The 24533-nt window shown below is 38.3% G+C and overlaps 1 protein-coding gene across 5 annotated transcripts in view; it reads right to left on the bottom strand.

Annotated features, from left to right (window-relative positions):
- RABEP1 (rabaptin, RAB GTPase binding effector protein 1) overlaps positions 1–24533 on the bottom strand; it is a 45218-nt gene that overhangs the window by 15491 nt on the left and 5194 nt on the right. For all 5 annotated transcript variants that reach the window (XM_062012314.1, XM_062012315.1, XM_062012316.1 and 2 more), the window contains exons 2-6: positions 11434–11562; positions 9441–9644; positions 8033–8193; positions 3650–3769; positions 540–675 (exon numbers count right to left, since the gene is read on the bottom strand). In XM_062012314.1, coding sequence (XP_061868298.1) covers positions 540–675; positions 3650–3769; positions 8033–8193; positions 9441–9644; positions 11434–11562 — 750 coding nt within the window. The remainder of the gene's footprint in view (positions 1–539; positions 676–3649; positions 3770–8032; positions 8194–9440; positions 9645–11433; positions 11563–24533) is intronic.

The raw sequence follows: 24533 nt of genomic DNA, 5'->3' as shown, positions 1-24533 counted from the left end.
CAGTTTAACATTTCCCTATTGGAAGGCTAATGCCTTAACTTCATGAATTCTGTTTATTTTCTTTAGTGCTTGTTTCAAAAAACTGTCTTCTACATCTCTACTTACTTCAACAGAAGGTTCTGTTTTTCATTTCCCTACAGTGATACTGCATTGTACTGGTTTGTGTGTACATTTACACAGCCATTCCACCACCAGGCTTTCAGAACTGACATACATCAGTGAGATACATCAATACATTATGGAAATAATGCTCAGAATTGTGCACAAATAAAAGACACTAGTAAAAATCACTTTAGTAAGAAGGAAGCTTGAAACACCATAAGAACTTAGCAGAAATTCAACAGCAGCCCTCAAGAGAAGTAATGGCTCTCTTCTTTCTCCCCATCACGGAACTCCACACTCAACTCTTCCATAAATGTTTTAAGTGCTTTCACATTTCTTGAAATCCAATTAAAAAATGAAATTAGAAGAGAATCAACAGCTATGTTGGTTTCTGCATTCCCCAGAAGCTAAAGGGTTATTATTAATGAGGCAGGTACCTTCATGCAGCTCTTTCCGCAACTTCTCCGCATCTTCTTGCAGGACTGATTTTTGCGTGTTGAGAACAGCCACATACATTTCCAAGTCTGTCCTACACGACTTCTCAGCTTCTAAATAATGGTTCAGTTCTTTAACCTGGTTAAAAAGAGGGAAATCTAGCATCTCAGTGGAGGAATACTCAGGCATTTTCTTTTTGTTAGTTATAGTGTCGCCTGTTCGGGTAACGTACAGGTGCCAAAGGACAAGTTTGTTTCTAGAAATCACAAATATTCAACTACCAGTGTGCAAGCAGCACTTGTATTTACTTCTGAACAAGTTGCTCCCTAAAATTCTGCTAAGTCAAACATGTCAGTGTATCACAGTTATAACAACTGGGTCACAACAGCAGCTGCACTGAGTACAGAGATGTAAAGACGCAAAGATCAAGAGCAGAGAGGGGAGCAATCCTTTAATCAGCACTGATAAGCTAACAACTAAATAGGATGTGGAGATGGCTCAAAATAGAGTAGTAACAGTAGTCAGAAATCATGACTATGAGCTTGAATTAAACCAGGAATGATAAGCCTAAAAGGAGAGAAAACTTGGGGACAGATGAGGAAAAAAAACCCTCAACATTCAAAGCCATGAAGACAGCTGCAGAAAGAGAGGGAAACCTGTTGATGACAAGAAGTTACAACAAGGAAGGTTAAAATAGCAAAGTAAACAAAGAACTGGACTGAATGTCCTGTAGAGACTGCAGAATCTCCTGGGAGAACCTTACATAAGCTTCTGCCAAACATGATGCTTGGAGAAATAGATCTTATCTTGGAGCAAAGAACAGGTTGAAAGACTTCTTTATGGCACTACTCAGTTTTGTGGTTTGCTGAGTCAGAAATCACAGGAGTTTTGATTTTAAAGGAAACAAAAGCCTTCAGGCAATTCCTGGCTACATAGAGCTACTGTTCATCTTCCTCAACACAGTATGGGAGTCACAGACACCAATTCAGAGTTCAAGACAGCCCTTTGGCTTTAACTTGCCATCGACGGTGCAGACAGCTTCTCCTGCCCCAGGACACCAAGTCTTCCATCTGCTAGACTTTTAGACTTTGAAATGGAGAAATTTGACTTCCAAAGAATTGCCTTTGGGAAGAATGGAAAGAGGGGGAAGGAAGAAAGAAACACTTTGTTTCACTAATCCAGCTATACTCAACACTGAAAACCAAAATGATGTGATCTGAGGGATTTCATCTTGACCAACAGAAGGTGAAATGTCTCACTCATTCTGCACATCAGTCCTCATACCTGTGCAGTAATATAAATGTGTGAGTAATAGCACAGTAAAGAACTTTAACAGTTTCTTATGTTTGTGCTTAAACATCTCCTTGCCAGATATAAAAGAGCAATTCCTTCCCATTAAGCTAAAAAAGCGACTGGAAATACACCGACTGTCAACTTCAGACAGGAGGAACAGTGAAATGGAATTGATCACAGGTAAAAATTAAGAGCTTAAGTTATTTTCTTTTGTAAAAATTACCATCCTTAGTGATTCTTCTTTAAAAACAACCCCTCAATAAACTAGAAACGTGGATAAAGTGATTATTCTCTTTCTTTCAAGAGATGTGTGCTTGTTTTTAACTTATCCCACAGAACAACAGGCTCGGATTTTAGAGGACAAGAGACACCAATGCAATCCCCAGTCCTGAAATAAATTTTACTCATGTCTTGTCACAAGTAAAGGGGGAGACAAGAATGACCTATGATTTTTATAATCAAATTCAGTAGAAAACTTCTAAGAAATGTTCTAGACTACTCTCAAGATAACAAAGGAGGGGGAAAAAAAAGTGCATTTTGAGAGCAAGCGAGAGAAGGATCACGTTTCCTCATGTTCCCCAAATTCATCCTAGCAATGAAAAGGAAGTATTATTTGCATCAAGAGAAAAAGCAGAACTACTTGGAGAGCTATTATTTCTAGCAATATTTCAATCTTAAAAATTTGACCTATAAAGCACAAAGAATCTGCGAAGAAGGAAACCACTGAAGCACAGACTTGGAACCTAGTACAATTTTTTAGACTGTTAAATGAATTACATTGTTCTCCCAAATCTCACACTGACCTTCATGTTGGAATAAAAGGGAAAAAAGGGGAAAAAAAAAGGAGAAAGAATTCCAGCAAGTGATGAGCATCTATTTAAATGAGAATGCAAATGACCCAGAAGACAAGGATAGTATTTACTTGTATTACGAGTCTCCTTCCTTGGAGGTCTTCAAGACCCGCCTGGACATGTTCCTATGTGACCTGATCTAGGTGAACCTGCTTCTGCAGGGGGGTTGGACTAGATGATCTCTAAAGGTCCCTTTCAACCCCTACCACTCTACGATTCTATGTCTTAAAAATATACACATGGCATGTTACTTTGCAATTTCAGACTATTTGACTTTCATGATAAAGTATTTGTTACAGAAGAAATCTTCATTTCTGTATGAAACAGTACATTAAATGCAACTGTCTTCCACTGGTGTAGATATTATTTACTCTCCACAGCTGATGAGAAGGTTCAGTAGGGGTCCTGACATACCTGAAGGACACAGGAATGCTAGATGAATCATTTTACATTGATTTTTTTTGGCAGCAATGATCTGTTTCCCTTTCTATGAATTTGAGGTTTGCTTACATTTTAACCTATACAAATTCTAGTGATGCTGCCTCAGTTTCATGCACAGGATTAGAAAATGAAATATAGCAGCTGCTGGATGGCGCAGATTAAAAGAATTCTAACAAATGCAAATCTTCCTGTGTCTGCAAGCATGACAATAAGCTAAAGGCCAAGCTGTTGGACAGGTGCAAAGCAGCTATTTCTCTAGAGCTTTTTCTTTGTTGTTACTAGTAGACCTGAAGCCATACAATTTAAGCCAAGCACAGATAAATCCACACATAACATCCCTCAAAACAGATGTGAAAATATACATAGGCTAAATATGTTAACTGGGCTACAGGAGAAAAGATGCATTGCACATGAAGAGTTTTCACAACACATCTTCTTCTGTCTTACAAAATTTGATTTCAATTTATCTGCCTCAAACTAGCATGATGCAAGATATAAATGAGGACACAGTTACAACTCCACCTCACCTTTGATGCTTCTAACTCTTTTATTTTTTCTTCAGCTCCTGTCAATTTCTCCTTCAGAGCTGCAATCTCCTTCTCCATAGGCATCACAACCGAACGCAGCTTCTCAGCATCTTCCTGGGCCTGAAATTAAGGCAATAAATTATGAATAACACATTACCATAAGTTTTCACCATAACGCTTTCCATTATCAGAGACATATCAGAGACATATGGGAGAAAATCTCTATGCCAACAAAAACAGCTGACTAAACTTCCACTTTCAATACTGGTTGCTATTTATTTAGTTCAGCAGTCATCTCTATGACAACAGGCTGATATTGCTCCATTCACAGAAGGCAGTTAAATTTGAAATTCATGTATGCATTAGGCCATGAATAGCTCTTTTTAAAGTGAATTTCAGTAAATCTATCCTTCTTCATCCTTGGGAGAAAATTTTCAGGTCAGGTATTTCAAAATACATACACTTTCCTGCTATGGAAGGCCCAGGTGTCCTGCACCTTGCTGTCACACAGCACATCTAAATACAGTCTAACACATGAACTGCATGGTGAGTTACTAGTCATTCATTTACTTACTCTCCAAGTGGAAAGAAAAAGGATCTGCATAGCAATGCAAAGTGCAGCTTTCTTGTACTTTAGAAGACCTTTTTTCAACTTTAAATTACTCCTGAGGCAGCCTCAGTTTTTGGTGTTATAGTACTAAATATTTCAAAACTCTATACAGTCGATTAATCAAAAATTCAACGATTTTTTCAAGAAGTAGTTCTTTAAAGATCAAAGCACAATAACAGAATGAGAAGACTGATACAACAGGAAAAATACAGGCAGATAGTTAAAACCAGCAAGAATTAAAATGAGAATTGGTGTTCAGTGTTCAAATTCCAAATTGCACGTGTCAAAGGATGGCCCTGACATCCCCATTTCTTCAATGCTCTGGCTTTCTTACATAGAAGCACTAAAAACTTTCCAAGTGTAAGTAAAGACTCCACAACAGCCATCACAACACTCAAGTATTCACTGCAGTAGAATTCTTCAAGGTACAAAGAATTTAAGCCACCTAATTTGGGTTGATGTTAAGTATGAAGGCTCAGAATGCTCAACTGTTCTCTGTCTTCAGCTGGAGAACTCAGCAGGGGAAGGAAGGCAGACAGCTTCAAAAGATGACACTTTTCCTAACTTGATCAGCAAAGACAGCCACTAAAAGACAATATTCATGTCTTGTTTTAAAGTCAGACTAGAATGCATGTCTTAGAGGCTTCTCATGTGACTTTCAGTTTCTGGTGAGCTTATTGACTTATTCTGAGTCAGATTTGCATGAAGAAAAATAGTATTTTTAACAGCTGAAGTTTTCTAAACTTAATCACCAAAATAACATTGCAATAGCTGTCAATGATCCAAATGCTACCAGGCCCTTGCTCTCTATAAACCTTGAAAGAAAAATCTATAGACAAACCAGAACTAAATGTCTTCACGTTTCATTCACTTCTGCTGTATTTTGTCACTCCTAGTTTGATTGTCCAAAGAGTACAACTAAAATCCATGAGGAAAGTGAGGGACATCACATGACACAGTGAATTCAACACCAGGGACATGTGACAGTGTCACATGTACATAAATACCCTGCCACTTGCAGCAGGCAAGCCATCAGTCACCTTTTTCAAACAGATGGGAACAGGAGTTCAACTTCAAAGACTGCTTTGTATTAAATTTATAGTATCAGTTCTAGCTGTTTGACTCTACCTACAGTCATCTTATATGCACTAAAGAGAGCCTGACATTTTTAGGACTGTTGAATAAGCTTTTTCCTAGTTATTTATGGTAACTGCAGGAATATTTCATCCCCAGTCTGATTTCCCACAGTTCAACACTGAATACAGAGCAATAAATGTGCCCGTGTTGGAACCAATGGGTTCAGAGAAACAGTCAGAAAGTTCTCTTGAAAGCAAAATCAGACTGTTAAACAGCAACCAACTAGAAAGACAAAACTATTCAAATTCCACAGGACAGAAAAATGACTCTAGTTTTTACTACCTGGTAAGCAATTACGTGGATGCAGTTTTAAATTACATGGATTTTCTTTGTAGTTAGAATCGTCTTGAAGACACTTTTGACAAACTCTTTCCAAGTTCATGCCTTAAAATAAAGTAAATCCATACAGAGCATACAAAGATGAAGGATAAATACAACACTATTGTCTGGAAATGCCACTTTGCAGAAGAAATTGATCACAAGTCTCCAAATAGCACATCCCAAGTGATGAAGAAAATTCCTCCTTTCACACTGACTGCTGAGGTATGAATATTCATTATTTTGCTAGCCTAACACTGGTTTTTATGGACTGGGATTTGCTTGTTTGTTTTTAGGTAAAACTGAATGTCCTTTTCCTAATTCTGATCTGATTCTTAGTATCCTTGAGGAAAAAAAACCCTCACAGGTTTAATGACAAAGAAGATTAAAAAACCCATGAAAAGCAGTTTAAGCAATTATTTCAAGCTGCACTCTGAAAATTTCCCTCCTATTACATAATGTTCCTCTGCTTTACAGGTCTACAAAGCTTTCCTAGCTCATGTTAATCAGAGATTAATTAAGCAATCACCTTTCCCTTAGGATCACAAAAGGCTTGAGTTAAAAAATGCTATTTATCACCTATACTAAACTTCTAATGTTGACTGGCACATAGTAATGCCACTAAGTTTAGGTGACTTGTTTATCTGAGCAACTTGCAATTCTAACTGCTCATATGATCAATACATTCCTATTTAGAAACAAAAAGAGTGATGATATTTTAGTTACTGGAAAGACTCTCTCAGTCATGTGAGATTGTTTGCTGAAAATTCTTACTGGCAGTCTGTTGGTAATGCAGTGTTGGGACTTTTACACTATGAACTCCACATCTTCAAGGTTGTTCCTACAGGACTCGCCACACTGATCCAATTTTGTACCTTCCTTCCAGCTTCAATTTAAGATTTTTTTCCCCTTATTAGGTTAAGCCTCTTCCAAAAACAAGTTTATGTCTTAAAATTCCAGTGGTACTAATTCTGCAATCAAAACATGGGCAAATAGGCTTTACTCTGACTCTTACCTGTATAAATTATGACTACATGAAAAGCAGTCTCACTGAACACCAAACAGCAATTATGCAACTACAACTAGTAATACTCAAGAATCAACTTGTAAGTCACCGAAAAAGAATTCCATTTTGCAACACTAATACTGGTTGTTTGTTACAACACAGTAAAAATAGGTACAATACTCATTATGTGGAATGTCTGTGACAGTCAATACTGCTTGTCTTCTGCTGATAGCAAGCAGAAACAAGGAAATGCAGTGATATGGTAGATTATGAGATGTTAGTCTACTCCTTTATTGAATATAGGATAATTTTTTAGCTTGAAGACTACTGGAAGTCTGCTGAGAAGACAAATTCACTTAAATTCAAGTTTTAATAACACAATAAAGATTCCAAAACATTGATCTACTATGACAGGTTCAATTTCCTTCCTGCCTGAAGGGGAAACACACCAAACCTGAAAACTGAAAAAACCCGAAACCAAAGTCGACAACAGGCACCTCAATCTACTTTGAAGAATTCTTCTAAGTCACAGATCATAGAATCATAGAATGGTGGGGGTTGGAAAGGACCTTTAGGGATCATCCAGTCCAACTCCCCTGCTAAAGCAGGTCCACCTAGATCAGGTCACACAGGAACGTGTCCAGGCAGGTTTGGAAATCTCCAGAGAAGGAGCCTCCACACCCTCCCTGGGCAGCCTGGGCCAGGGCTCTGTCACATCACCCTCATAGTAAATAGTTCTTTGAACAACAACAACAAAATCATTCCAATGAATCATCTAGAGCCCGTTGTTTTATGACAGCAAGGTTCTGTATTTCCTAGCAAGCCAGTAGTACTGGGTTGCACAAACACAGTTTCTTTAAAGAAAGACAAAAAGACATTTTAGATATAGTTCCCATTTAAAAGATCAAAAGAAGTTTCTAAGGTCTGAGAAAAGGAATAAAGATGCAGAAGTGCAAAGGAAATTTATAAACCTGCTGTCAATCCAGAAAAATCTAAAGGAGGCTTTACTTCAGTTCATTTGACATTATGCCAGAAGACTTTACAACTCTTCCTGCTTTTACAAGTCAAAGGCCAAACCTGCCATCTTCTCAAGTGCAATCCTCTTACTGAATCCACATAATCAGGTACAATACCTTTATGGTTTCAAATGCAGGATTAGGTCATGATGACTTTCACGAACAAAGAGCTGAAAGTTGGCAGGACAAGGCTATCTGCATTTCTGAGAAATAATAGCCAGCTGTAGAAATGAACTCATGCATAACAACACAAATGTACCTTGCAACAGAAACTGAAGAACTAGATTTCAATGTACCTTTTTCATTTCATTTTCTAGGTTTTCTTCTTCTTGACCTTCAGACAGTCGCCGCCTTAACTCTGCTATTTCCCGTTCCACATTTTCTCGGTACTGATTCCACTGAGCTCGTTCTTGCTCCAACCTGTGATGATACTGGAGCTCATAGTCACGAACAGTCTCTATAAAACAGCATTTTCAAAACTTATTTTCAATGTAGGTTAAGAAACAGAGCTTTAGGAACTCCATCTCCAACCAGTCAATGATGCATCACAATTGATCAAAACTATGCAACAGGGAACTCTCCCTTTCTTTCTATTCACATTGACTCTTGCCCCAAAATCCAACTACATTAGCAAAAGATCCAAGGGAACTGTATCTCTGTTTATAACATCACTAGAACACAAATAAACAAGCTCTCAAAACTGTGTAGCAACTCATTTCAAAACAACATACATATCTACCATCCTATTTAGCAGTACATTTTGTGCCTCCAAGCACAAACAAACTACTAAACCTCTACTTATTTACTCCAAAATGCAAAGGAACTAGGACTTCTCACATAGATTCCAGTTCCCTGTTATTAATATTACACCTTCAGGTAAAGGGCTGTCTTTGTTTACATATGACAGCAGCTGGCACAACTAAGCCTTCATCTAGGTTCATCTATCTATGTAGATCATAAACAAACAGAAAATTGTGTACTCAATATACATGAAGATTTGTTGTCTCTGAGGGAAAAGCATAATCAGGTGATGGAAAATCTGCCTAGAGTCAACAGGCTTTAGGCTCAGGGTATTGTGATCCTGCTTGTGAACCTTTAAGAAAACATTCAGTTATAGCAACAGCTTGTCCTGTTATACCCTGTATTTTGTTCCTTGCACACAGTTTGTCTCAGAAACATCAACAGCTGTGTAACTTGCAAAGGTAACAAAAGAACAGCTTAGAATTATAAAGAAAAGGGAAAAAAAAGACCCATGACTGAATACAGAGAAGCATATTCAGTCACTAGTTGGGGGAAAAGGCCATGTGATAGTACTGGAGGGACACTTCCCTGTCTGATACCAGAACTGTGTTCATGCAGTAGAGAAGAGAATCATGCTATCAGTCTAAAGCTATTTTCAGACTTGTCATATTATATGCATTATACTTGTCTTCATGGAAGAAAGAAGTATCACATTCATAGTCCCTCAGAAATGCTTTGCATATATGTGGGAGTTCCCATTGCCACAATTCCTTCTAATTTCTATCCTCATTAACAGAAAAGAGCCACCAAACTGCTTTGCCCAAATTTAGGAACTACATCTGTCACTTCTGTAGTCCAGTTTTGCCAAGCCATGAAAAGCAGCTATTCAAGAGCAGGCACAAACACTAAACACATACTACACAAGTGTCTGATCTCAGCAGCAGCAGTTTGCCTGGTTGTTACCTTTCATAATAGCTTGTAGTGAAGCTACTTCTTCTTGCCACTGTCTCTTCACCTCATCGATAGCTTCCTGCTTTGTGTTCTCAGACACTGTAGCTATAGCTTTGATGTTCTCCATTTCAGCATGAGCTTCCATCAGCTGGGTCCGCAACTGTCCCAGATCATCTTGTGCTGCTTGCAGCACTGCATTTTGTCTTTTCAGGTCCTCTGAAAAGAAATGTTACTATTTAGCTTGATTAATAAATGCAATCTCAAAAGCAACCATAGTTGCTGTAGCAAGAGCAGTGCTCAAACAAGGGGGTGAAGGAACCACTGTTATTAAAGCATCTACCCATAACAACTGAACAAACATTAGCAGGTATCTTCAGGGTACAGTTTCTTAACTTCCCTTGCCTTGTCTTCTATTAAAAAAGGCAAGGACAGAGCCACAAAGCAACAGTGTAGATATAATCTACAACAATATACCTGATGAAAGTGAACTATGCTTTTAATTCATCATTATTTTAATATTTACTAAATAAATCACATTGTTTTAACATTAACAGATAGTAATATTTTAATAAAATACATTTTAAGATCATTTTAGTTCATTGTTATTCCATTAGTTCATTAATATTTAACTCATTCTAGTAATGAATCTGCAAAAGATAAGAACAACAGACAGGAAGACACTTCTTCCCATATTTTTGGCACCAACTAGGTCCTGAATTTGTATAGAACATATTTCTTGAACAGAAACACTGTGTGACCACTAAGTGAAGCCCACATAAGACAACTCTGGCAGTCATACTGCTTAGTTCTCAAATTGTATTAAGGTTGGGTTATGACAATCTCAGTGTACATTTAGGAAAAGGTCTTGAAGAACTGAGAGGGGAAAAAGAACTTTCTGGAGGAAGAAAATCCAAAAAAGTAGTAAATGCTTGTATATTCTCCTCTGGTATCTTTTCACTTCAGTATATGTGAAAGTCACAATTGATTACCTTCTATTTTTTGACTGTTCTGAAAAGGAAGAATTATTGCTGATCTCATCATTAGTGTCTTGTATCTCAAATTTCCATTCATCTAGCTGCTAGAAATACAAAGAAACAGGCCTTCTGTAAGATCTGATCTTCATTATGCCTGTTGTAATTGTGCTCTCATAAGCATATACAAGCAGCTGCAGTTTTAATGCTTCTTTTTTTGGCTCTACTTTCATATGTTAAGGATGTGAAAAAACATCAGGATTAGCAATAAATCAATTTGGCTCTGAGAACAACAGCTATCTCTACACTCCAATTCTTCCTAAGACATTTGAGATGACATAAGTTCAAATTCTCCTATAAAGTGTTATTGACCTAGATGCCCTTAACTGGTACTAGAACTTTTATGTTTGTTTGTTCATTTGTTCCTGAGATAGAAATTTAAGATAAATTAATATTACATTAAGAAAAATTAAAAATCAAGCCATGAAGTATAAACAGCACATCACTTAGACTATGTCTTTTCACTTACCAGGTCAGCTGCTGTTCAGAGAGAATGAGCACACAATGACTTCTTAAAGTTAGTATTAGGACTCACTGGTGGTGTTTCTGTGACTACATCAGGATGCTTTTCTGATTCCAACCCATGAAGGCAAGTCTTTAAATTTCATGCTAAAAATTCATGCTAGGAAACTAAATAGCCACCTCCTGCATTTTACTTTCTGCTTGTCTCTTATGTTCTTACTATATCTGCTTAAAAGACTGCTGTCAATTTCCCAATTCTGGCAAATCACTGACACACCAATGCTTTATCCCAGTAACCATGCTGGATATGCAGTTGATTATCCTTGTAGAAAGCCCTCTTAAATCCTAGTTATCCTTAGCAAAAAAAAAAGGCCCCAACAAATAGAAAGCACACGGTATTCATGAGCAAATGGGAGTAGCAGTTAGCATTACAAAGGTTATTCTTCATGCAAGGATTATTTGAAGATGAATTTGAATAAACTCTAGAATAATTCAGAGAAATCAGAACTTACCTTCCTTAGCCAAGTATAACTCCTTAAATTTTGCTCTCTTTTGATTAAATTCTTGCTCAAGTTGCTGCTTTGTGCGCAAAAATTCTGCATTCACCTTTTCCAATTCTGCTACCCGTTGTAGAAGAGCAACTAAAAATAAAACACAAGATAAGGTATGTCATGAACAGTTATTTTATGGCATCTCATTTTGCAAGTTTCAAGTCTGAGGCTTATTCTTTTCAAAATATCTTTACACATTAACTCAGCTGTTGCCCCGTGATACATCAGGACAACTAGTCAGAGTCCTTTAAGCAACAAAGGAAGATAAGTTTTCTTAGACTGTAGCACCAAATTGTAATTAAGTATCTTCACAGCACTAGAGGTGTATATGGCAGGGAATGCTGTAGAAATTTCCTATATAGAATGAAGGAAGGGAAAATAAAACCCAAGAACCCAGTGTCAGCATGACTTCTATTGGTGCTTCTTTCCAAAACACTGAGAGTTTAGTGATGAGGCACAGGAACAGTGTGCAAAAGCTGAGCACCCAAGCATCAAGTCTCAAAGGCTGACAGAGATAGCTGTTCAGCTAACAACTATCGAAGAACAAAACACAGAAGAACTATAATATGCTATTATCTTTCCTGTCTTCAGTACTGCATGTTCACCAAAAGAAGGTGAACCAGATTATCTTTGGATAAGTTTGCCAGAAATAGCTGATTGTAAGATCAAACTCTCCCCATTTTCAACAGCTGAAAATTCCCAAGGGCACATATACATCACACTATTTTCCAGCATCTACCACATTGGCAATTGATCTGGTGGTACAACAACAGAGAGAAGAGTAGGAAGTTCACAAAGCACCTAAAGATTGTAACTATGTGGTAGTTATTGAAACAAGGATACAATACCATTTTATGATGCTATAGAGATCCCATATAACCATCAACCCTGTAATATTGATCTTCATGTGCAATATTAACTTCTTTGTACATCAAGAAGTATAAAAGTCTGGTTTAGATGCCAGATGGTTTCATATTGCACAGCTCAAAAATCAAACACAAAACTGGAATACGAGATTGATGAGCTAGAACAAAATCCATCTCCACTGGGCAAATGATGTTCCTCTACACAATTCTCTATCTGTTCTGCAAAAGCTTTTTACAGACATCTTCCAACTTTGTCATGCAAGGCTGAATCACTTCCCAGTTACAGTCTTTATATAGCACAGACTACATACACAAAACATTGATCCATCAGAAGTGTTTACGTATCACACCCAGCACACTTCCTACCAGAGGCAAGTAGTGAAAACATAGTACAAGAGCTTACATTAAAGACTTACAAACAGAATCAGATCTAGAGTTACAGTGATAACACATTGGATGGTCAATGCCATTGAGATGGGTGAGTTATATTTATTTTTAGTCCCAAATGAATTAGACTAAGAGCAGACACAAAGAAAAGGACCTTTTAAAAGCACAGGTGTGTTTTACTGATTGCTTATGTTAGATACAAGACTAAAAATGTTTCATGTTATATTAGAAAATCCAGCATATGTTCAACTCTGTATCAGATAAAAGGTATATGGAGATATAAGACTCAAGAAATTTTCATGTTGGTTTTTTATTGAAATCCTCATTTGGGTTTTTCATCACCTTAAATATCAACTCATCAGTTTTTCTAGCCAGCAATCCCTACCTGGATAATTGCAAGGCCAGCTGCAAGGGAGTATTCTCCAGAAAATGAAAGAAATGTGTAGCAAAGACAACACACTGAGAGCAAAGCTTCAAGTGCATTAGGAAAGCAGCTGGATCAAAACCAGTAAAGAAATAGCACACATGGATCCAGGCCCAGGTAGGGAAAGTACTTCCCAAGGCTAAAGAGTTGCCTTTGATCTCTTGCCGAAGTCTTCCAAAAGGAGAGGGTTTGACTGCTGCCAGCAAAGCTGCTTCCCACAGCCAGGAGAGCAGCTCTCTTGTGGGCCAGGCCAGGGCCCGCTGCAGCAACACTGCTTCACACCTCTGAGGAATGAAAAGCCATGCTTGGCTCTAAGAAGGCTGTTTTCATCTCACACATTCAGCTCTTGAAAGGAAACTACTAGAGGCACTAAAGCCCAAGTGGGCTGTATGCCGTGGTTAGAGGCAGGTCGCTAAACCCTGTGAGTCCAGCCAGGCAGCTCTGCCTCTGCAGCCAGACGGCCTGAAGCCACATGCACACATTTGTTTTACTCTACAGTTAGTAATTCTGAAAGTTAACAAATCAACTGCAGACCTCAATCCCACACAGCCCCTCTCTGAGAAGACTCAAGCACTCCTTGTTTACTTGTTTCCCTTTCCATCTTTCCTTCACAGAGAGACAGCAGCAGCTGTGCTACCGCTCCTATCAGAAAGCTTGTTGTGCAAAGCAACAGGGTTGTATTTCTTCCAAAGGTGAGAAGTGCATCTGCTGAAGCTGGAAGGATGAGAGGACACCACAAGAACAGAAAGTTCAAGTGCTTTAAGCCAGAGGAACAACAGACTGATCCTTTTTAAATATTCCCGCCCAAACAGAAAGAGGGAGGCAGAGTCAGCAGGCAGGAAACGCCACGGAAGTACTTACATTTGTACAGTGTTTCCCCTGTCTGCAGTCTGGCAGTTATGTGTAAAAGTCATAAATGAATAAATAATCAACCCTCAGCACAACAGCTCTGGCAGCTGTCAGGACTAGCTGTAAGCATCCACAAAACTAAACAGTCTAACACCTCAACTGCAGGTCATGCATCACTGCAACTGTCTATCAACATAATTCCTTCCATTCAGACACTAAGTTTGAAGTGTTTTTACCCACTTGACCTTACCATATCCACTCTGCAGTCACACAAGGCACAAACTTGAGGACAAGCAGCTATGCAATACATCGACCCTCTAAAAGGCACGTGCATAAAAAGTCAAAGCAAAAGAAGGTTTATCTGCTAATACAGCACAGCAACTACCTCCTTTCCACTAAGTATGATTAATTTACAAAAATAATCTGGGTTTTTTTTCACTCTGAAGGTATGATTTGTATGATGACCACACAGACACTTCACTTGCCAAAACTAAAACATGCATCCAAATGCAAACTGCCAGACACAGGTAGCTGTGAGGCACACTTCACAGGTTCAAGTCAGCCTGGAAACCCACCCAAGTCAATGCCAGGAAATGGAGTCATTCAGAGATTTTCCATTAGGCCTTTGTTATCTACATCTTACTTCTTGCTCTACATTTTGGCCCAACTCACCCCAGTCTATAATAGAGCTGAAGAAGAAAACTTTTTATTTGCCATCAGAGGTTATCAACTTGAAAAAATCCCAAACCCAAACCATACATTTTGCAGTGCCGGTATTCATTAACTTGCCAGTTGCCACCTCCGTGCTCCTCTTTCCATGCACAGAAACCCAGCTATCAATGTTTAATAACACCAGTAAAGTATTTAGTAAGCAAAGCCCGATAGATGGTCAGTTCTGGCGGAGCTACATCCGACTGAAATCAGATCCTGCGTTACATCCCAGGCACAGAACATGCCGTATTTCATAACAGCAGTAGTATGGAAGATCTAATTCACTAATGAGGGCCCTGACTCACCACAAAACAAACAAAATCCCTAAGGACACGATTTCTTAACTGCTGAAATGACACTGAGACGATTTCAATTAAAATTGATAATCCAAAGTGAAAACCAAACAGCCAAACAAGAAGCCCCTTTTAATAGCTGTAAATAACACTTCACCTCCCCCCCCCCCCCCCCCCCAAGAGTATTAGGGAATATTGACCACTGAAGATACAGTTAAGACATGCTGATTAAATTATTAGCTTTGTTTCTAATGAATATCACAGATTTTGCAGAGACATTCCAGTCAGACACAGGGCTCACTATCTCCCTGGTTAACGCTAACATTACAGCCACATACAGCGGATACTTAACCAAGCAAAAGAACTCAAAAGAAGGGCAGCAGAATTCATTTGAGAGTGGAATCGTCAATTTACAGGAAACCCACAAAACTACTAGAGTACACAAAGAGAAACTTCAGTGAAAAAGATACAACTTTCTCTTAACCCACTACACAGCAAAATTTCATTTCAAGGAAAACACAAGAACAAACACACAATTCTTATCGAGTAGTTAAATGCTGTTCCACAGATCGGATCCAAAAGGATTAAACTTTATGTATGAAAGTTCCCAGTTACACAAACATGCAGTGACCATTCCAGAACTAAGACAGGCAAAGCTGATTATCAATAAGACTATTTTTGAGTACTAGGTCTATTTATAAAATTAATGCCACAAAGCTTTCTACTTGGTATCTGAAGTGTCAAATACGACATCAAGAGTTCACCCTCACACAGCTGAAATCTGAAAACCAGATCAGTGAAAGTGAAAATAGATCACTTCTGCCATTTTCTGCTTCTTTTCCTGTCATAATTGCCTGAGAAAGTAGTATGGAAAAATAGGAATGTATGGCTGCCCATTTTTCTTCATGCTTACTTCCTAAGAGTACTCATTTTCATCTATCATGACATCATATTGGAGCCACAATTATGTTGCTATATAAATTTTTAATCTATGAGTCTATCACCAGGATGTGTATTTAGACTGCAAACAGTTTTTCTGTCTTTTCCTCAAACAGGATTTTATCATATTAAAAGAAAACCAAAGAAAGGCCAACCCCAAAACCCTCCACACTTTTCAAATATATTCCAATACAGCTGTTGTGTAACAGGCACTCAAAGTAAAGGAACAGATTATGGTTCTTTTAATAAGCACATTGAACTTATGAAACAGAGGTTGCTTGATTTTTAAGGAACAAGATTTGCTTTCACAAAGAGATATTCAGCAGCAGCAGAACCAACTAAAGAAAAAAAAAAAGATGAAGACAATAATTATTTGCTTTTCCAAGACTTGCACTTGGAAGCATCAGCATTTTATTTATGTGGCCAAATACTAAAGCTTACTGGTCTGCATGCACTTCCCTGGTTTTATTTGAGGACAGAGAATTGTCACTTGCCACCTTTGTTTTCAGGATTCCCTCTGGATTGTCTGGATTCTCACACCTCTCCAGAGTGCTTCACTGCATGCAATGATGATAACTAAGATACAAAAAGGAAGGGGAAAAACCCTCTAACTTGCAGATGTGCAATGGCAGATATGCTGCCAGTATTACCACCAGTAATTAGTTCTGCAGAAGTAACTCTTAGGCAGTTCCCCATTTTGGGCAGCGTGGCTTTCAGAGACTTTGTTGTACTCATCCAACAATTTCTAGTTTACTGTACAGTTGAAGGTTATTTGACATCCACAACTTGTTCTCTATTGATCAGTCACAGGCCAACAATCCAGTACAGATTTAATGATATATACATATTTTTAATGATATATACACTGCATTTTCAAAGATCTGGTTCCTGCTTTCCCCAGCTGCAGTACCTGCTATTCACTATGAAGTGTTGGTCAGGATCGGTACCAAAGCTACATCTGGTGCTGCTGGTTTAAATGGATCCGTAACTGTAGAAAGCATTTCCAGGTTCCTATCAAACACTTATTACCAAAATGTCAGTCAGTACTTGTTAGTCAGATAATGTATTGTTCTGTATCTTTGATGTGCAGCCATTTTTACTGAACTCTTCCCCAAAGTATGTTTATACTGCAAACATCTTTATGCATAATTACATTGAAAAAATGCTATGTTTCTCCTTTGTCATTTCTTTCCACTTCCACTTAGCACATTTTCTCCCTCTTCACAGTGCTCACAACAGGTTAACTACTTCCTTGCTTTGTTATTGCCTCCCTTCTCTTCTTTCTGACACATAACCAGACAATTGCCACTCTGGAGTCCAAATCTCCATCCCCTCACACTCCATTTGCACTAAGTAAAGGGAATTCCCACTCACTTTCCTCATACTTCTAATAACCCCACCTCATCTACACATTTAGCCATTCTGGCCCTAGGTAACTTCCGTCTTGTTTTAAATTTATGCTGTTAAACATTATTTATTTTAGACTGCAGCAGAACAGTGTTCACTCACACCAAATATCACAGGAATGTCAGGCATCACATACATCCTCATTGACAGAAGTCAGCTTGAATTTTTTTTCCCAGTTATTTATTTTTCATTTGCTAAAAGCATTGTTTCTTCCCAAGGACAATTCCTTACTTCCACTGTTACAGCTTGGCTTTTCCTGCATGCTTTATTCACTGCAGCTGGTTCTTTCCATTGCCATTTAACTAACATTGCCATCAGACCTCTCAGTTTTGTGCACACAGTTTTCTCCATGGACGTTACAACTTGATGTGTAAAGGGTTTTGCCATCAATAGTGTTTACTTTATTGCATTTCTGCCATTGATGTTTTGGCAGGTGGGGAAGACAATCCCTCACAAAATTCAAGGGGAACATTATTTGTTAGCTTTTTGCTTGTTTAAAATTTGTTTCCCCCCCAAGAGAATCAACCATGTCTTGTGCCTCATCAATTCAATTGTAACTTAAATAAGGCAGCAGTGGATGAATCAGTGTTGGAAAAGTCAATTGGACATCAAAATAGACGGTATCCCACAGAAAGCATTCTGGTTTGCATCCTACTACCACCATCAGTCAGTCTCCTCAAAAATGCAGTGTTGGTAAGCTTGAATGAATATCAGAGTATTTCAAAAGTCAACGGCAAGCTACAGTCTGGTGAACACAGACACTTTGAATTCATCTACAGCAACACAAAATGAGAGAAACTGACTTACCAATCTCATCACAAGCATCAGCCTTTCCCTGCTCTCTCAGTGCTTCTATCTTACTTCCCTAGCTTTAACTATTTTTCATTTTTATAACTGCTCTTTACAAGAGGATCAATTTTTTAAAAAGACTGCAGGAAAAAAGCTCAACGACTTCTCGGGTTTATGAAAGGTTTATTTACTCTACAGGCTGTGTACATTTACTCAAACTAGTCACTGCTTGGGTAAACAAGAGCATGGTGATGGCAGCAGACAACTCAGTGAAGGTTAAGTATCCAAGCATTGGTTAGATTTCTCTAAAAGGGTTCACAGCTGGTGCTACCATTACTGTTACAATTACACCACTGTCAGCTCAAAGCTAAGCCTAGGTAGATCTACATACCCTGCAGTCACAACCTGACTTGATCCCCTTGGCAAAGCTTTTTGAGCATTAATATACCTAAGCTTAAACAATGCATCTGTCAAACATGTCAGCATTTGTGCACATTTTCACCACTCCTTTTATTTCATCAGTCTGTCCTACCTTGTTAACTGGTAAGCTAAACATTCAACATCAGGTACTCGAAGCAGACACACAGAGGAAGCTACTTCAGCCTGTCGGAAGACTTGCAGCAGAGCTCCCCTTCTACAGTATTTTAAAGCAAGTCCCCCAAAAATGTCAAGCTACTTAATTCTTCCTGACCAAAGCAACATTGAAAATATGAACGTGTCTTCATATTGGCACAGAATTGCCTCTGCCAAGCTTCTCCACACTGCCACATCTCATCAATGTATGATATAACCACAAAATCCAGACCAGGATTAAGCTCATTGACATGGCAGTTACACTTGACAGTGAGGTTTTTGGTGTATCTTGCTTTGCAGAGAAAACAAAATTTAAATTGAGGGTTTTCTGTTTTAGTAAACCATCAGAAATCTGCTCTTCTGATCAAGTAAGAATATTTCAGATTGACAGACATTTAGAGAGAGATTCTGACACGCATTCACTCTACAAGAGACCACTCACACAATGTGTCTCACTGAACACTCCTAGTATAAATGTTATAAAATGTCTTAAAATGTAAACATTTGCTAAACCCAGACAACGAACTCAGTACTGAACTTTTTTCCAAGATAATTTAATTGCTGACTCATTTTCAGTGGAAGGGAAAAAAAATCCCTTTGACTCTTTATTATATGTTTATCACTTTGCCTACAGATTTATTAAAGGCTGTTCTCTTTTGGGAAAAAAAATAGTGAATAAAGTATGACTCAGTGCTCAGGGAAAAAAAACACAACACAACAAAACAACCCTACTGCATTGTTCTTTTTGATGAAGTAATTCAATATATGAAACAAAACCATTCTATTAATTCAAAAATTCCCCCAGATACCACTAGTCTGAGATCTCACACTGTCATTTGTTGCAGTGACAACTATTGAGCTGTAGCTTTGAGAGCGTTCAGGTACAGACCACCCAAACTATTCTGCTTCCTAACTTCTGAGCAGAAAGAACAAATTAATGATAACCTAACATACCTAAAAAAGAAAATCAAAGGAAGGTAAGAAAAACAAAATATTCAATTGGAGAGGTAAGCACATAGCTAGGCTAAGAAAATGAGAAAACAAAAAGAAAACATGGTTTGTGAAATATATCTAGGCAATGGCTTCTCTAGTTTGCCATTGCTACAGATATGAGGAGACTGTCATTTAAATCAAATCAGCATCTTTGTGGACATTTTCAGAAGCTGACATAATTAATAATAGCATGCAAACTCACTTCCACATGTGCAGCTACCAGACAGCACAACTGTGCTTTTACAAGTACCAGAAAAGCTTCAGATAGCAGGAATTCCTACATGACCCAGGAGTTACAATTGTGAACAAGCATCACAAAAGGTTAACACCAGCTTTCTCTCCCTCTGTAGCTCCCTCTCCTTTCCTACATAATATGGCCACCCAAATTGGTAGACAGAGAATAAACTGGGAAAGGGTGAATACTTATATTCAAGGAACAGTGACTGAGAAGTGTTAGTTGTCGGAAAAGCAGGTTGCATGCATGAAAACATCGTGCCTTAGAGTAACCACTTAAAGGATATAAATCTTAGTAAATGGCCTGGAAAATGTTGTGGCTAGATATATTTATAGAGCAGTGTCGTGATAAATATGGTATGACAAATAATAAAAGATGATTAACATCTTTATTTGATAAGGAACAGGATACAGTTCCTGTCATTTGGAGCAAGGCTTCTATTGCAATTTAATAGTTTCCGTGAGAATAGACTACTACTGCTCCCAGCCTCTATAACCTATTTCTTCACAGAAAGCACTGCCATTCTATACATTTGGGGTTTTTTGCTATCACTTCTCAACCAAATGAATTCCTGAAAGGTAAAATGGGAAGAAAATCCTCCCCCAGCATGAAATTTGTTTTTTAAAAAGTTCAATGTGCCTTGGGTATAAGGTAATGCAGAACATGAAGACTTATACTAAGCCTGGTCATTTAAAATCTGCTTAAGTACTGGTGGTCATCTGAAAGGGTAACTAATCACTCTCACATCACCCTGAACACGCATGCCTTTTATCTCCACAAGAGACTTTGAGGCTGTACAGTGACAAAATCAGGGAAGTGATAAAGCAAATCTTAAGGGGTGGGAGGGGAGTGTGTCAAACCAATTTTCAGCCAAACCAGGTCTCTGAGCATGCTTATCACTTGGCTGACCGTGTACCAGAACTGGCACAAACACAACAGCAAGGATGTCGAGTGGCTCAAACTCACAGCAGGGGGAAAGAATCTGAACTATACCCTTGAACACTCATATTACTACTTTGTGGTCTCCACCCCTTCCTTTTCTTGCCATCTCTAATGCTCATCAGATCTTTCACTAAATTAACTAAACTCATTAATCCAGCAGTGAGTAGTTCTCAACTGGGGGACTGAGCAGAACTGGCTCAGTGATGGGTCCAGCGCATCTAACTGGCACAATGGGAACATGATTGCAGAAGCATCACTCCTTCCAGCAGCAGCCACCTCCTACACTGGCTTTGCTGTAACATGAAACCACAGCCTATGGGTACAGTTTGAAAATCAGTTTAAACCTAAGTGCATGCTGCTTGCCAAAATAAATAGCCTAGCCTTCCTTCTGTCCTGCATTTCCCCTGTGGCAACCGAAATCATGTAGTCATGCAGCAGAACTTACTTCTGCCGACTTCATGACTGTCATTTCTAAGTGATAAATGACCTTCCTCGAATCCTGATTTCCATTCAGACTACCCAGGGGATGCTTACAAACTTAACCTGTAACAGAAAGCAAATTCCAAACCTCAGGTTTCCCTGTCAGTGTTTGCATACACAGGTTTTGAGCAAATACAACTGAAAGGGTATCTCCAGCATAGATGCATTTGGACTTGTACAAAACCTAGAGCTGTAGATAAAAATATATCAGAAAACATTTGTATTCCAGAGTAAGGTTAGCCTCACATTTACTGTTATTTGAAAGCAAATATGCCACTACAAAACTGCAACTAGATTAGACTCTATAATGTGTTACTACAACCCTACTGATGGATCATCAGCTACACTCAAATGAAAGTAACCTTTGTAACCTAAAGTTTCTACACCATTTAGAGAGTTAGCATCTTAATCTCCATCTTAATCTGAAACTCAAACAGAAGCTGTGAACAGACAACAATATAATGTTCACAGCTAGACATGTCAATCACAGGATCTGGAGTTTGGCTAATTGCTTTCCCATTAATTTCGCACACATCTCTAGATACAGCACAGGATAGAAGATATACACAGACATTGCAAGCTGACAACGAAGAAGAATTTACTTGAAAGCAATCTTTACAAGAAAATTTGAAAGACGTAGCACATGACATAAAGGCGTCAGCTTGACAGAGGATATGAACTAACAGTGCCAAATTTATTCTTCATATTTCACCCAAATAAACACCATGGCTACATTATATCACAGTCATTTTGGCACAGACTACCATTAATGTAAGATGACTGTTCCAATTCCTGAGTCTGGAGTCAATGGGAGTCTAATATGAACTTCAGTAGGCCTTATGAAAGACAATTTTCTTAAAGGGTACCAGATACAAAAATGTACAGTGGATGGTTAACAGCATTATTGCTTGAGAAATAAATTCTCTCTTTTATGTGGTTTTCTTCCTGTGTACATTAAGTCAATGACATTGAAAATAGAGATGTAAGGATTGGTTTAGACTCTGTGCCTGGATACAAGTTACTGTGTGCAAGCTAATCTCACTTTTTATTTTTTTAAAGCAACCAACCATTTTGCATAGCACTGATGTTATGTATATTAGAATATAATACAAAAATAATTTCTGTTGGAGGTGTATTTTAATGCTGACCCCCTATGCAAATGCAAGAAATCACCCCACCAAGGCCTGTGTATGGTGGGTAAACAGTTCTACATGGAAGCACCTAGACAAAAAAGGTCTTTTGTTCTGGGTATTTCTCTCTTTTGTTGCCATTTACATGGCACTTCAGATCTTACTGCAATTATCTGTTAAGTTAAAAACATATATGGACAAAAGATGCAATAAAAACTATACAGTCTATTCAGGTCATTTTCTTGAAGGCTTGGGCAACACCTCTGCAGTCAACAAAGCTGGTTTGGTTTGATCATCAGTTAATCCCTTCTTCTCACCTACAGGCCATTCAACTCCTGTTGCCTTTCAATTATTGATTCTGATTCACTTTGCCATGTATAACTCCTACCCGTTACTGCATTTTTGCTCCATAGTTTTAACTAAAAACTATTTTCAGAAACCACAAAATATAACAAGAAGATAAATATTAATAAAAAATCCCACCTAAATTTACATTTCTTTCCCCTGTGTGACTCATCCCAGTACGACAAGGCTTTTCTGCTTATTAAGTAACTAAATCAGGCTGGGTTTGGGTTATGTTTTTTGGGGCGGGTTGTTTTTTAAGATTTTAGTTATTTTTCAGTTCTTAACACTGCCAGATACACAAGACAAGACAGAGTTCTTAAGTGTACACAGAACAAAACGAGTAAGTCACAGCAGTGTGGGTTTCCTGCCCTGCCCTCCACTAATATCAACTTTCAGAACTTGCTCTGATAGCCGAAAGACAGAACTCCTGCATTTTTCTACCTTTCCAAAAGGCATAAGAACTTTCAGTAATCAATTTTTACAATCTGTGAGGCACTTAACTGCTTTGGTTTACAAATAAAAATACCAGGGTAATAAAGAATTAGATGTCAGCCTGATTGTCTGCAAAATACTATAACCTATTCTGAGAAAACACTCAGAACTTGAGCATGTATAAGGCAGGGTTGAAAAGCAGATGAGTACTTGTTCTATACCAAGAGTAAAACACTAGAAGATCTTCCCTTCTTTGTAAAAGAAACTGGAGAGATCTTTAAAAAAAAAAAAAAAGCTATTTAAAACCCAGCAAACCAGCTAAGATTGAACATAGCTAAGGAGAAATGCTGACTGGAAAAAATAGGACATCTTTCACAGAGGAAGTTTGTGTGGTCATGTGATTTTGTCCAGCAAAAGAAGAATGGAGGCATAGTGGAAAAGGAGAGTGAGGGTATGCTAACTGCAGAACAGAGCAAGTAAAGAGTGCAGCAGCTAAAACAATTGCAAGGTATGTAGATACCCACAGACTGGAGGTTGCAGAAGGCCTGCAGTGGGATAGCAGTACTTAAAGAGCAGAGGGGATGGCTGGGAAGAAGAACTGAGGAAGCCAGAGGACTAGCTGAAGAGCAGTAATTGCCTAAGACAAGGTCAAATGACTGGCTGTTTGACCAGAGAGGAAAAAACTGTGATCAAAGGTCAAGTAAGGCCATGTTTCTGCTGTTCTACAACTGTATGGAAGCAGAAATTGCCAGAGAGGTGGAAACAGACGGGAAGGGTGACTCAAAAGCTTCTCTTTTTCCTCTTTATTGTATTTGGAAGAGTTGGGCCAGGGAAGACAAGCATAGGATGGAGACAAGAAGGAGAGACAATGCACCACAAGTCAGATGAATGCCAACAGGAGTCGTGGCTGCCAGAAGCAGACATAAATAGGAAAATATGCCAAAATAAACTAAAGACAGTGATACCTCAGTATCATAGCAGTCACGCTGTGGTTCTGCATTCTTAAGATACTATAAGCACTGCTGACAAAGCAACGGGGCAACCCAGAAGTTTTCTCAAGTACCATGTGTATTTCAGCGAAAAGCTAAAAAGCAATGCTTAGAAATATAAACTAAGGGTATGCTACTCACTTGTTCCTCCTGTGTCAATTTATATAAAGTTATCAAATGATTTCAGTTTTTCCAGAGATAATTCATTATCATGGTTAACTGACTATACCATGACTAAAATTGCACAATGCTTACACTATTTATATTTATAGGCTAG

This window comes from Colius striatus, chromosome 20, assembly GCF_028858725.1.
Source record: "Colius striatus isolate bColStr4 chromosome 20, bColStr4.1.hap1, whole genome shotgun sequence".
In the NCBI taxonomy this organism is placed as follows: domain Eukaryota; kingdom Metazoa; phylum Chordata; class Aves; order Coliiformes; family Coliidae; genus Colius; species Colius striatus.
This window is presented reverse-complemented; position numbering and strand designations above follow the sequence as displayed.